We start from the raw sequence: 13970 nt of genomic DNA on the forward strand, positions 1-13970 counted from the left end.
GTTTATGATAGTGTTTCAGGTTATTCCACTTTCTGGCTGTGCTGATGATATCAGAAGCGGTTTTAAACTACAGTTCTAGGCTGGTCATAGTGTCTGTTTTTCAGTCTACTGCGTAATAATATTCGTTAATTTTTACAAGAATAATTTTATCACAATATGATAGGTTAAAATGTTCAAATACCTTAGGAAAATCTTCGTTTTAAAATAAAAGTTGACTGTAGAACAACTTTCTCGAGTTCATAAGTAATGATTCAAATTTTTCTGTGTTTTAATTTCGTATACGCTGTAGTTTTGTTTTGGTTATTGACTTGTTTTAAGTCTTATTTTACAATTATTGGTTATCTTAAGGTTTAGTAACTTGTTGGATAATCCGTTGATATTGTATTCCGAGTCACATTTTAGTGTATCATTGACTAAACCGAGATTTATGTTACATTATACGCACACGTTCTTACATGTTGCAGTTGCCGAGATTACCAGAATCTTAATGCCTTTTTTGCCATCGTGATGGGGCTGAGTAACGTCGCAGTAAGTCGAATGTCCCAAACTTGGGAAAGGCTACCCGGGAAGCTGAGAAAGTTGTACGCAGATTTTGAAGCTTTGATTGATCCTTCACGAAATCATCGACGCTACAGGATTATTGTTGCGAAGTTGGCGCCACCTATAATTCCTTTTATGCCTTTACTTCTCAAAGATATGACATTTTCTCACGAAGGCAACAAAACCTATTTAGAAGGACTCGTCAATTTTGAAAAAATGGTGATTTTTCTTTTGTCAACGTTAAACCATAACTGTTTTTTAGTATAATCTATATAAAAGAAACACAGTAAACAGAATCAAAGTTTACAATCGTATATTTTTGAAAATACTAACTTGGATATAATCAAAACTTGTTTTTATGAATTATGACCTAATATTTATTTGGTTGAATAACTGCCTTATGATCAGCGATGGCGTATAAGGATGGGATTGTTTGCCATTACCAGACTGAACACATCCTCCTCATGAGACATGTGTTATGATAAGATGTCGCTAGTTGAACTGCTACGTTTGTATACTAATCATACATGTGTGTTACCACTGACAATACCAGGTTCGATCATAATAATTAGGAAAGTGTGTTATCACAAGTATGAATAGGCTCTTGTGGCTAATCTAACAATGTGTTTCCACTGGTCAAAATTGCCTCTCTTTTCTTTTATGTAAAAACGTCATCGTTTGTCATATTAATCAAAGCAATTTCATTTAGTGGTAGATATGACAAAAATTTTTTTTAAAGTAAACGCGGTCTCTTTGATGGAAACTGTGGTACTTTTGTTTTCATTAGCTGAAAATAAACGTTTTTTTTCTTCTTCTTCTTTTTTAATGAGATACTTTTATATTACTCTTCCACACAACTGTGATTATAATCGTAGCATCTTTAGTTTTCACTCTCACAAGTGTAAACTGTGAATCATAGCATCATTAATTCTTACTCCCACACGTGTAAACTGTGAATGTAATCGTAGCATCTTTCATTTTCACTCCCACAAGTGTAAACTGTGAATCATAGCATCATTAATTCTTACTCCCACACGTGTAAACTGTGAATGTAATAGTAGCATCTTTTATTTTCACTCCCACAAGTGTAAACTGTGAATCATAGCATCATTAATTCTTACTCCCACACGTGTAAACTGTGACTGTAATCGTAGCATCTTTCATTTTCACTTCCAAAGGTTCGTAGCATTTAAAAAAAACAACAAATAATTAAAAAATCTTAGCAATATTTAAGTTGTTGAAAACGTCTAGTAATTCAATCATTTGTGTTAATGTATTTACATTGATGAGTGTGTGTGATTGTTATATTTGTACTAAACTGTTATTTGTTTTGTTTTGTGTAGCACATGATTGCACAGACATTACGTACGCTGAGGTATTGTAGGAGTCAAGTTTTAGGTAAGGCACGTTATAATATCCAAGACTAAGATTGGTCTTGATAGTTCAATATTTCTTTCACAGACGGGTTTCTTATATAATCAGAATTCAAAATATAGTTTAATATTATAACTTTAAGTTTTACAAATTCGTTGCAAAATACTTTGAATATTCTAACGTGAAAATTGACTTAATCGTCTAACCATTTAGTGATGCCCCCACGAAATATTTTGGTATAAAAGGTTTTATATCTTGAATTTTCAGTGTTTGCTCTGAATCTTATATATATCGTGTCACAGAAATGTCAGTATTATCATTGTTAACCCTCTGTATATGTGGTGTGTGTGTGTGTGTGTGTGTGTGTATATATATATATATATATATATAGCTTGTTTGCTTTTTGAACTTCGAGCAAAGCTACACGAGGGCTATCTGTGCTAGCCGTTCCTAATTTAGCAGTGTAAGACTAGAGGGAAGACAGCTAGTCATCACCAACTCTTGGGCTACTCTTTTACCAACGAATAGTGGGATTGACCGTCACTTATAACGCCCCCACGGCTGAAAGGGCGAGCATGTTTGGTGTGACGAGGATTCGAACTCGCGACCGTCAGATTGCGAGTCGAGCTCTCTAACCACCTGACCATGGCGGACCCTGTGTATATAGCAAATACAGAATGTTGTAATTAAATTAGCGAAATTATAGCTGAAAAAGAGCAGCTTGTTGAATTCAGTTTATCTTACATGTCACCCGGAGCTTGTATAAGGCCTTCATTGAAGCAATCTAATATTTGTTAAGGCCTTTTTCTTGTCACCCGGAGCTTATATAAGGCCTTCATTGAAGCAATCTTGTATTTGTTAAGGTCTTTTTCTATACGATGAAGTCCTTTGTGCATGACGTGTTTTACTTACTTGCGTCACTTTTAACACTTCAACAGGCATCCGTATAAAATCTTCCTTAAACAGTAGTATTCTGAATTATGTTTTAATGTAATATTGCTATTTCTATCGTTGTTTTTTTTAACAATACTTATATTTGTTTTGAATGCCCACTTTTACTTTATTATTCAAACTGATATTATTGTTACAAAAATCATATGATCATGTGCCACGTGTCTTCTTTTCAGCTATAGCAGAGCTTTGATAAAGGTGCAAAACCAAAATGGGTACACGTCTCTGGAGATAAGAATTGTTCGTTTTAATGACAAAATACCTTCAGATTTATCTTGTATATATTCATAATAGTGTTCCAGTTTATACATATTCTAAACATTTCTGCTGCACACATTTCTTCGCATACGTTTTTCTTTTTCTATTCTTAAAGGTATATATATATCAAAATCGGTAGTTGCGTCTTATTAGCCTTTCTTTCCAGACATTCCATGTCTCACGCAGTCGACCATGATCTCACGCTTTCACGTATAAGTATTAAATTCTCATGCAAAGCCAAAAAAAAAACAGAAATGTTCTCGTTTATCAAAAGCAATCAGGCATGTTGGAGCCAGAAACGATTTATTCGTGAAGTTCTTTGATATTCAAGGTATTTCATGCCAATTGTTGTTCAAAATTCACCATAATGCACCAAATTGTGCCATTTTTTTCCCCAAGATTTTCCAGGGAATCATGCCTCTTGAACTCCCCTAAAGTGACTTCACGCTGCATTAGTGACACGCAGGGTTATACATGCATCTCACTCTCGACATTTTATCACCTTTGACATCCCTTTTTCAATAGTTTGAAAGGTCAGGCTTGCCTGTAAGTTTTTCAACTCGACTTGGATGCTATTATTTTTACTGATCTTTTTGTTGTATCTTTTTTCACAAGATACTGTAACTTTCAGACTAGATCCCTATACTTTTTTTTGTTTACTGGTTTTATGGTTTTATGTATGTATGTATGTATGTATGTGTATATATATATATATATATATAATATTACCTAGTAGTAGAGGCAAAGATCGTAATTAATTTTTCCTAAATAAATAATTAATGAATTATAACATTAAACAGTAGTCAGTTATTGTCATGCCGGAACGCCCTCTCTCTAGTAAGTGAAAAAATATACTAGACGATTCTGCGGACTTACAACGCTAGAATCCGGGTTTCGATACCCGTGGTGGGCAGAGCACAGACAGCCCATTGTGTAGCTTTGTGCTTAATTACAAACAACAACAAAAAAGTGATGTGGAAGATAAATTAAATTAATTAACTGAAAAATAACTTTGTTTTAATTATTATTATTATTAATATACATATTTTTTTTAATATAGATTAGCATATAATGGACACTACATTTTATTTTCAGCTCTTGAGCCTCCACCAATAAGTAAAGTCCAGCAGGAAGTAAGAGAATACATTAGGTAAAGATCATATATGTATATATTGTAAAAAAAATACAAAAGCTATTTTATCATCGAAGTTTTGCATTTGTGTTATGAGAATTTGAAAATGAGAATAAAATCGTTTTTTATATAAACTTATTTATATTTTGACAAAAAATGATGTCGACGAAAAAGCAGGATTTGCGGAACTTTATTCTAAAGTAAACAAATAATGTGTTTATATTAGGACAAGTTTAATAACAACTTAAGAATAAATAGTTTACGTTCGTAAACGTTATAAAAAAAATCTCTTAACCGTAAGACTTATTAAACGTTGTATTATCTTACTTCACATACTTAACTCGTATTTTAGCGTCTTCATTCCTTACAGTTCTGGAGCAAATTGTATTCAAATACGATCTGATATTAGCTCCAATATATTCATTCATTTAAAAAATATAACTGAGTATTGCGAAGATAAGGAAATAAGCTTTACAATTATAAGTTTTTGAATGAATTTCTCTATAAGTAGCATTAGCATACATTTAACAAAAGAACGAAAGTCAAACGTAAAGAATCAATACTCAAGAGGTCTTATCAGTGCATACAATGGTAATACGAGTTAAACCCTTGGCTATATTGTAGCATGTTCTCATCCAGGTATTGTTTATTTTAAGAAATTATTCACATTTTTTCTTGCAGTATATGTTTTGTATTCTGTTTTACGATTAAATAAATTCAGTACTGCTAATTCCAACAGTTATATCATAAAAAAATTCTGTTCCTTTTTTTTTTTTTAGAGTTTATTTTGTATAATGTTTATTAAAATGTGTTTTGCATATAAATATATTATCACGGTTTATCGCCTATGATAGTAGGTTTCTTGGTTCGCTCCTTTTAATAATATATGGTTAGATTAAATTTATCTTGGAAGGTCATCAAAGGTCTAAAATGCACCACCGTATCACAAAACAACATAAAAGGGTTGAAGGGGTTTAAACAACTAGTAATAATCTTAAATATATTGTAAGTTGTAAACAACAACAGAAAATCGTGTTATGTGATTGTAATAACTTCCAAAGCTGTGCTCTACCACACTAGGTATAGGAAAAACAACGTGACCACCTAACTTGGAATGACTCTGTGGAGTAAAAAGTGTCATTTGAAGAGGAGTTATATATGTGGATGGTGAAAATTTTCAACTCTCTTCTCCATGGGGAACTTTCTCTTCCCAAACTTCAGAGGTACAATGCAAAAGGTCTATTGAAATGGTAAGACGTGGTGAAAGATATGTCACACTAGGAGTATCCACATTGAAGAGTTTGTTTTTTCAGCAGACTTGTATTCACAAAGGGTTTTCGATTGAAACAAGGATACTGTACTGTTTAATATCTGGCTGTTGAGAGAAAACAACTTAAGGACTGTTATGATCAGCACACATCTTTGTTGGCAGAAATACTTCGAATGAACTGTAGACCAGGAGTCTCGTCCATGGTGCAGGAATAAAATTCTCGACCCTAAAAGGTTCGGAACCTTAACATTCCCGTCGATATCACAAATATGCTTTGAACTGTGGTGATGGAGAAAAGTTTGAACGCTTTGAGGGAGTCCATGGATCATTGGAAAGCAAGAGAGACACATTTCTAGCTTAAATTGTCTCAGCTGTACTGATAATGAAGGAACTGTTCAGAAAATGCATCATGAAATCAAAAACCCCTTCTATGAAACCCAAATGTGTCACATCTAACTGAATTTTGAGTACAACGTGATATTGTGTAGTTTTGCGTGAATACAAGAATCCAGACATGGTGCACATGCGAAAAAAATAAGTAATAGGGAAATTGTCTGCAATAGACATCATGTGATGGAGATATGGATTGACCGACTACAAGAACAGAAATTATAAACAGGAAGAAGCTGAGAATGGAGGACCATCTATTTAAGTAAGGAATAAACGAACTTGAATAACCTGGTCCTTCCACTTTATCTAAAAAAAACAAGTATCTTCCACAACAAATGTTTGTTGGTATAGTAATAAGAGAAACAGTGTGATGATAATTGTCAAGAAAATATGTGAACGTTCGTTTTTTGGACTGAGAGTGATTAAATTACAATCTAGAACTTGGTGTTGTATGAGACACTTGTCTTGGAGTTATTATATACAACATGGTATGACATCTGTCACAATATAGTCCAATCAAATAAATCTAATATAGTTATTATAGAGTGTCGAGGCCTTGGTTTTAACAATTTTGCAGCTTTAGTTAATGATAATTGTTATAACCTCACTGGAGTTACCAAAGAGAATTTCTATCAGGATGCCGAGTGTCTGACAGGCATACATAGCTCCCACAACTGCATACTTCGAACACGTCTCGCATTACAAAACTAAGAACAAATATGTCTCTGAAAATACAGATACGATATAACAAAAATATTATGCTCCATGTCGGTGACATAACCTCAGTTACGTGAGCAATCATGGGTATCAAAAAACGTCCATTAGAATAACTCTGTGTTACAATATCTTTAGCTCCAACAAATTTCGAGAGATGCTTTAATTTCGAATCCCACTAGGTTACTTGCACATAAGCTGTTTGGAAATAATCAGGATACAATTGATCTTGTTTTTGGTGATACATATTTCTTATTTAGCAGTAATTAAGTGGAAGCTTTAGTGGCCATAGACACAAGCCTTTGATGAAACCTATGATGGTTGTGAGTAAAGATGGATACGTCCTCTGTGTTTTGGGGTCCTCACTTACTGATAGTAAAATCAATGATGCATTTACCCTGTAAGGCATGATTTTGGTAAGCACAGAACCTATTAAGGAATGACTTCAAGAGAATTCGATGTATTAGTTGTTGCTTAGGGTTTTTTGACAAAACTCCTACGTCTTTGAGAACTGAGATGCCAGATTACCCGAAGAAATGACAAAACTAGCATCAACAGAGGAAACAAACCATTCTATATTAAGACCCAATGCTAGAGGAGCTTTCCAGTCTGCAAATAGAAGGATTAAAAATGCAGTGCTTTGGATAAAGTCACTGCTTAATTGAAAAGTCCTTATGTTGAAGATTGCACAATGGTTGTTCATTGTGCAATACATTCTGGTTAACACTGACTAACGAAGAGGAGGAAGAGAAAAGATTTGCACAAACAATTCAATGCTGTCCTATTCACTCCCAATAAAATGAGCAGCAGGAAGGAGTTGATCAAGATGGGCTAGACGCTCAGTGTAATGTACATCTTCAAATGACGTTTCTTGCATTGTTTGATCTTCCTATACATTCTATGAAGTACCTTCGTGATTTAACCATTGTTACCTATCAGAAGTGAGTTTCTACTGATAAAACGTATTGTAGATTCATTCAGTTGCTCGGAAGAATGCATGATTTTTTAAAATGGATATTTATAATAAATACAAGGAAGTACGTACTAATATTTTGAATTTCCATTCGGCCATAAACGATTACTTAAATGCCCCCATCTGTCATCATAAGTTTGAGCTGATATATATAAGCAGATCTACTCATAAATATATAACTATTTGTAACTTTTTTTTTATAGAATTAACGAACACAGGAAATTTGCTTTGATGAATTTATTCTATTTGCACTTTATATCATAAATAGATTCGTTTAGAAATAAACCAGTCTTATCTTGTTTCAAGAATTTAAGTTCAGTACCTTTTATAAAAACAGGTATTTCTTTGTTTTTAGAAATATAAAAGTTATTGACAATCAACGTCGTCTGACTCAACTATCTAATACCCTAGAACCCAGACGGCCTTGTTGATGACAAGACACCTCTGAAGCTCGAAATGTAACGTAAATAAAGCTCGTGAATGAAGTGATCAGATACAACATGAAGAGGACTTTAATGTGATAAAAGAACATAATGGTAGAAACAACACACACAATTAATTAGTAAAGGGTATTTGTACATTGGGAAACCTCTTCTCTTGATATTTCTGTGTTTGAGACATTTTTTTTGTTTGTATTTATTGTTGAACTTAATGAAAAATACTTTGTTATATCATAAAAAATAATTGAAACTTAGCCCTAAGCAAGCTTTGGTGTTGAGTATTATAGGACACAGTGGTGTTCTTGTTTAGATAGTTTCAAACTAGACGTTAAAACGTGCTGAACAGTATTTCACCTGGAAGCTCGTGTTGTATGCTGGTTTTATTTCTTTAAGCATGAAAAGACAATCATATCAGATGTATAGTAAGTTATCCATTCAACTTATTTCTGATCAACGACGTACGTCTGAACAGTTGGTCAAATAGTACAAGTCAAAATAGTTGTAAGCACAAATTTGTAATTGTTATTCAGTGGCTATTCTTCCGATTTTTGTTAAAAGTAATTTCTTTATTTGACTTCTTCTATAAGTAATGATACTTTATACAAATTCTGAATAAGTAGTTTGAAAATATTAATTAAAACTGACTAGTTTATCAGTTGTAATGATTTAATTGTACCACGTTTCTTATTATTTCTACAAAGAATCGGTTCTTGAAACACCATATATTTTCCTGTCATACTTTTTTACTGGTTTTTTATAGCTAAATCATGTTTATTGTCGTCTTCAGTCTGTGTTTAGAAAAATGAAGCACATTTTGTAAAGACGTCCAGTTCATTATTTATTTAGTTTCATATCTGCAATCAGTTTTAGGGTGTTATGTAAAGCTAAAAAGTGTTTGCAATTAAACCAAAATGAATATTTTGATAAAATATCGTAATACATCGTAAATTTTTAATTGCCATAACAAATACTGTAATGTAACTTTTACTAACATGTGAGAAATCATAAATTGTCACCTTTTAAATAACTTAGACCAAATATAACAACATTACCATTACACTAACTAAACTATAAGACACGTTCTGTATACTAGTTACTAACCTATGACAGATATTACAGTGTAACTTAATAATCTAAGAGAGTGTAACCGTTTGGTTGATGCTCTAATATGATTTTACTAACCTATGACAGATATTATATACTTTGCAACTTTCATCGATCTATAACTAATATCACACTATAGTTTTTACTTATCTGACAGATATTACAATGTAACTTTCACTGACCTATGGCAGATATCACAATGTAACTTTCACTTACCTATGGCAGATATTACAATGTAACTTTCACTTACCTATGGCAGATATTACAATGTAACTTTCACCGACCTATGGCAGATATTACAACGTAACTTTCACCGACCTATGGCAGATATTACAACGTAACTTTCACCGACCTATGGCAGATATTACAATGCAACTTTCACCGACCTATGGCAGATATTACAATGTAACTTTCACTGACCTATGGCAGATGTTACAAAGCAACATTTATTCACAAATGTTACACTGTAACGTTTACTAAGGTATAACAGATAATACTAAGATGTTTACGTGTTTATTAACCTATGACAAATGGTATAATGGGCTTGTAATTGGTCACAGAGTATTTTACCTGGTAGAAGTGTTAAATAGCTTTGGATAACATACTTCGCAATAGACATATTATCTAATTATGAATATTGCGAGCGGCGGAACGGACTTCTTGCTGGAATCTTTTAGAAGATATGTTTTTGTGAGCTCATCTTGTTTATCAGATAGTTCCAATAAGAAATCATAAGGTGAATGACTTTCCCACTGAAAGTTTGGTCGGTATTCGTTGAATAGAAGGCAAGGAGACCAAACTTAATCTTCTCTAGACATTTTCTCCGAGTCTAATCACGTTATAAAATGTTATCAGTTGATAAAGTCACAATATAAACGTGTTCTATAATAAAGATGTTTTTTTTTCCCAAACGTAAAGAATGAGGGTGCGCTGACACTAGAATAGAAGTTTCAGATTGGACTGAAATTAGATTTTTTTTTCCAAGACTAATGAAAATTACAAAGAGTGATCTTTCCACAAAATAGGTATTAGTAATTTATTATTAACACTGAATAGTCAAAGATCTAGTCTATGATGTTTGAATAATACTGCTCTTAGTGTGAATTACTAAGGGAAGTGTTGATGTTAGGTGTGATATACGTTATCATTACGTGTTATCCTTGTGATATCACGTCGCTTTGTCACTAACTAAGCGGAATTCCTTATACATGGTAGCTTTATCTATACATTAGCTTTAGCTAGTATTAGCTTGCCTTCTTGCAGTCATATAAATCCACCATTAGTAAAATACCAATAACGTCTTATGGCCCATTGGCTTTTAGATCACCGATGCTATTTTGTTTTGGAAGAATAAAATCAATTCATGCTTTCCTTTGGTTAACCTTCTGTCTTAGTAGTCCCCCGATAGGCCAGCAATTAGTTTACTAAATTACAGCGCTAAATTCTGGGGTTCAATTGTCTGCGGTCGGTACAGTAGATAGCTCAATGTGGCTTTGCGCTCAAACAATCAAACACGCAAACTGTTTTTAGCATCTCGGTGAAAACAGTAATGTTTGTTGGTGTTACGTTAAGAGTAAATAATGTTTGTCATGTCGAATCGTGTTGGTTAAAAGTCTGGAAACCAAAACTGAGTTAAGCGTTAAAATTGGTGGGCAATGTGAAAATGATATCTAAACTTGTACGTTAAAATAGAACTGGAATCAAAAACTTTTGGGATCATTAAAATAATAGAGATATTTCCGTTAATTTCCGCTTTGAGGTAATAATATTCAATAATGTAAGTGTTGTGTTTCTCTTTCATAAATGTCCGATTGTTCTCGGCATACTGTAAGTATCGAACACTTAGATTAAATAACAATGGTCTAATGGTAATCCGTTTAATCTTTATCGTTTGATCGATAAGCTTGTTGCGCTCATCTTCAAAAATGTACTAAAGCAGTGATGAAAGTTAAATAGAAAAAATAAAACGAGCTGAGGACTAAGTTAATCTTTCATGTGTGTTTAGCGAATTTTTCCTATGATACTCATTTCTGTGCCTAACTTAGATTGCTCGCTGTTATTGTTTGGAAGTTTGTTTTCTTGATTATACCCATTGATTTCTGTTGGAAACATTAGCTAAGATCTAAAGATACCAAAGTGTCTATTGGATTCTCCATCATAAAGGCGACGTGCCTTGGATTGTTTTAATTTATTAATACAGAGACGAAATCTCCTCCACTTTTATAATTTTTGGAATAATATGCACGTGCATCCAAATTTCCTGGACTTCGGAGAATATAGGATGAAAAGTATCAACTTTTATCGTTCTTAATAAAGTTCAAATGCACAATTATGACATACGAAACACATAGATAAATTCAAGCCTTGCACAAGAGGTTCTAGTCTTTAAAATAAAGAAGACTGAGATAAGTTTTGTAGCATATTAATAGTGAATATATATAAATAAAGAGTACATCATAAGTGTGAAAACTAATGGATTATTTATTAATTCGTTATATCAGCTCCGTAGCTTGTTTGAAATACGGCCACTCGGAGAAGTTTGTAAAAAAAAATGTGATTAATTTACTTTTCTTGTTTTGTATGAGAGCTGTATAAAGAAATTACAATGCAGTGTTCAAAATGTACATTTTGTAAACTGATGTATTTGGTCCGTGAAATTAATTAAGTGGTCTTAACCAAATCTTACTGATTTGAGTAAGAAATTCCTTTAACTAAACATTCCGTTTCATAATTAAATGTTGATTTACGTGTAAGTCTAGCAAGAAAGAACAATTATGTCTCTCGAACATTATACAAATGCAGTTTAATTATATCATGTATCGAGACTGTAGATAAAATCTATGTATGTTAAAAACGTTGTGTACTGTTGTTTTTTTTCCTCTATCCGAGCACGTAGTTTTACCTTATCCACCAACTATAAAGCATTGGATAAGGTTATGTAAGGCTTAAGTTACTGATAGTAGATGTTTACAGCCTTACAAAACATATGCTATTGAAACAGTTTTCTTCATCGAATATTGAAAAAAAAAATTGTATTATAGGATTTTCATTTCGAACGTTTTGCAAAATTTCCCATCTTTTGTTTTATAGTTATCATTAAAAGAAAATACGCTTTGGAAATAAGAATAACCGACGTCAGACGGTGTTCGTTTCTTAGTTTAAGAATTTTGCTCTTATGGTTTATTTTAAATTATTATATATGATTACTTCTACGAGTTCAATTTGGAAGAGAAGATTTTTTTAAACCATATTTGATATTTTTTTCTAAAGGCAAATTAACAGTAAAACAAGCAAAATTGTAAAACGACTACCACTTGCAATTGTACGTTTTTCGTTGGTTACTAGAAGCATGGTTAACTTGTACCTAACAACAAAAAATTAGTTAAATATCTAAGAACATGTATTTTACTTAATTTTTAAACATCTAACATGTATTGTTTATTGCTAGAAAATGATACCATTACAGCACACACACACACACACAAAACTTCAGGCAGATTGACCCCTTCTATGTCACGGTATATAAACCCACAAAACTTCAGGCAGATTGACCCCTTCATGTCATGGTATGTAATCTGAAACTGATGAGTAAGAACCAATTAAAAGTAGGGTGTTCGATAGAATATCCACTAGTTAATATGAGGACTTCAAGTTTGATTGGATAAATTCAAATGTTTGAATAATATTTGAACTTTGTTTACCTAGATAACACAAGTTATTTTTCTTTTAATAAAAAACAATGAATTTTCTGGATCACTAAAGACTTTAATGGTGAATATTTTGAATTAAAAGACTTTTTATCTTGTACCGATATTCATACTTTTTACATATTCCTCTTGCTGTGACAAAGTTATTACATTTATAACTGTGGTTTTTAAAACTTGCATAAATAACTTATATTTTCCAATGTAAGGTAATATGAAGTGGAATACTGTTTTTGGACAACAAATGTACGTTGAAATATATAACTTGTAGAATCGCAAAATCTCATGATCAGCTAAAATAGGAAAAGTTATCAAATTTATTAATTACAGTGCAATTGATAATACATTTCCAATTGGAAACGTATATTTGAAAACTTTTATATTTGGTTTTACTTTATGATATCGCAACTTGATAGATAGCCGAGAAAACCAACAACAAAAACACTAGTGTAAAGTGTGCAACGGATTTCTAGGCTTAGCGTAGCTCAAAAAATCAATGTAGTGTATAGTATGCAGTAGAATTCTAACTTTTCTAGGCTTAGCACAGCACAAAACAACAACGTTGTAATATACAGTGCAAAGTGGAATTCTAGGTTTTTAGGCTTAGCGTGGTACAAAAAACATTAGTGTATAGTGTGCAGCGGATTTCTAGGCTTACAGTAGCTCAAAATACAATATAGTGTGCAGTGGAATTCTAGCTTTTCTAGGCTTAGCGCAGCACAAAAACACAAATTTTAGTGTATAGTGTGCAGCGGAATTCTCGCATTGTTATAGGCGATTATGTTTTTTGTGTAATTAGAGCCGTTAACGACACCTATATTCCATTTCGTGGAAGTAGGTTAAATTATTAGATTTTGATTCAGCGAAATGTGTCATTTTACCCCTAAACAAGTAACACGGTCCTTCCATAAGAGCTCCGGTTATTGCAATTGTTTAATCAAAACTTATCAATTTATATAGCTATTTGTATTCCTTAAATATCATAAATGTTACTGTTAAGATATTTTCTGAAAAGACAAAAATCTAATTTTTTCACTAGTCTTCAAGTACGTCAGAGAAATTTATCTGATTTTGTTCTGTGATACTTAAGTCTATATTTCATTAGATTCATATATTTCGA

General features: G+C 32.5%; 1 protein-coding gene across 3 annotated transcripts in view; it reads left to right on the forward strand.

Moving 5' to 3' along the window:
* Positions 1-12000, forward strand: part of LOC106466050 (rap guanine nucleotide exchange factor 4-like) — a 110457-nt gene extending 98457 nt beyond the window's left edge. For all 3 annotated transcript variants that reach the window (XM_022394540.1, XM_013926295.2, XM_022394550.1), the window contains 4 exons: positions 465-759; positions 1884-1938; positions 4219-4273; positions 7958-12000. In XM_022394540.1, the coding sequence (XP_022250248.1) occupies positions 465-759; positions 1884-1938; positions 4219-4273; positions 7958-8033 (481 nt within the window). In that variant the 3' untranslated portion in view covers positions 8034-12000. The remainder of the gene's footprint in view (positions 1-464; positions 760-1883; positions 1939-4218; positions 4274-7957) is intronic.
* The last annotated feature ends 1970 nt before the right edge of the window (positions 12001-13970 follow it).

This window comes from Limulus polyphemus, unplaced genomic scaffold (genome assembly GCF_000517525.1).
Source record: "Limulus polyphemus unplaced genomic scaffold, Limulus_polyphemus-2.1.2 Scaffold72, whole genome shotgun sequence".
Taxonomy (NCBI): Eukaryota; Metazoa; Arthropoda; class Merostomata; order Xiphosura; family Limulidae; genus Limulus; species Limulus polyphemus.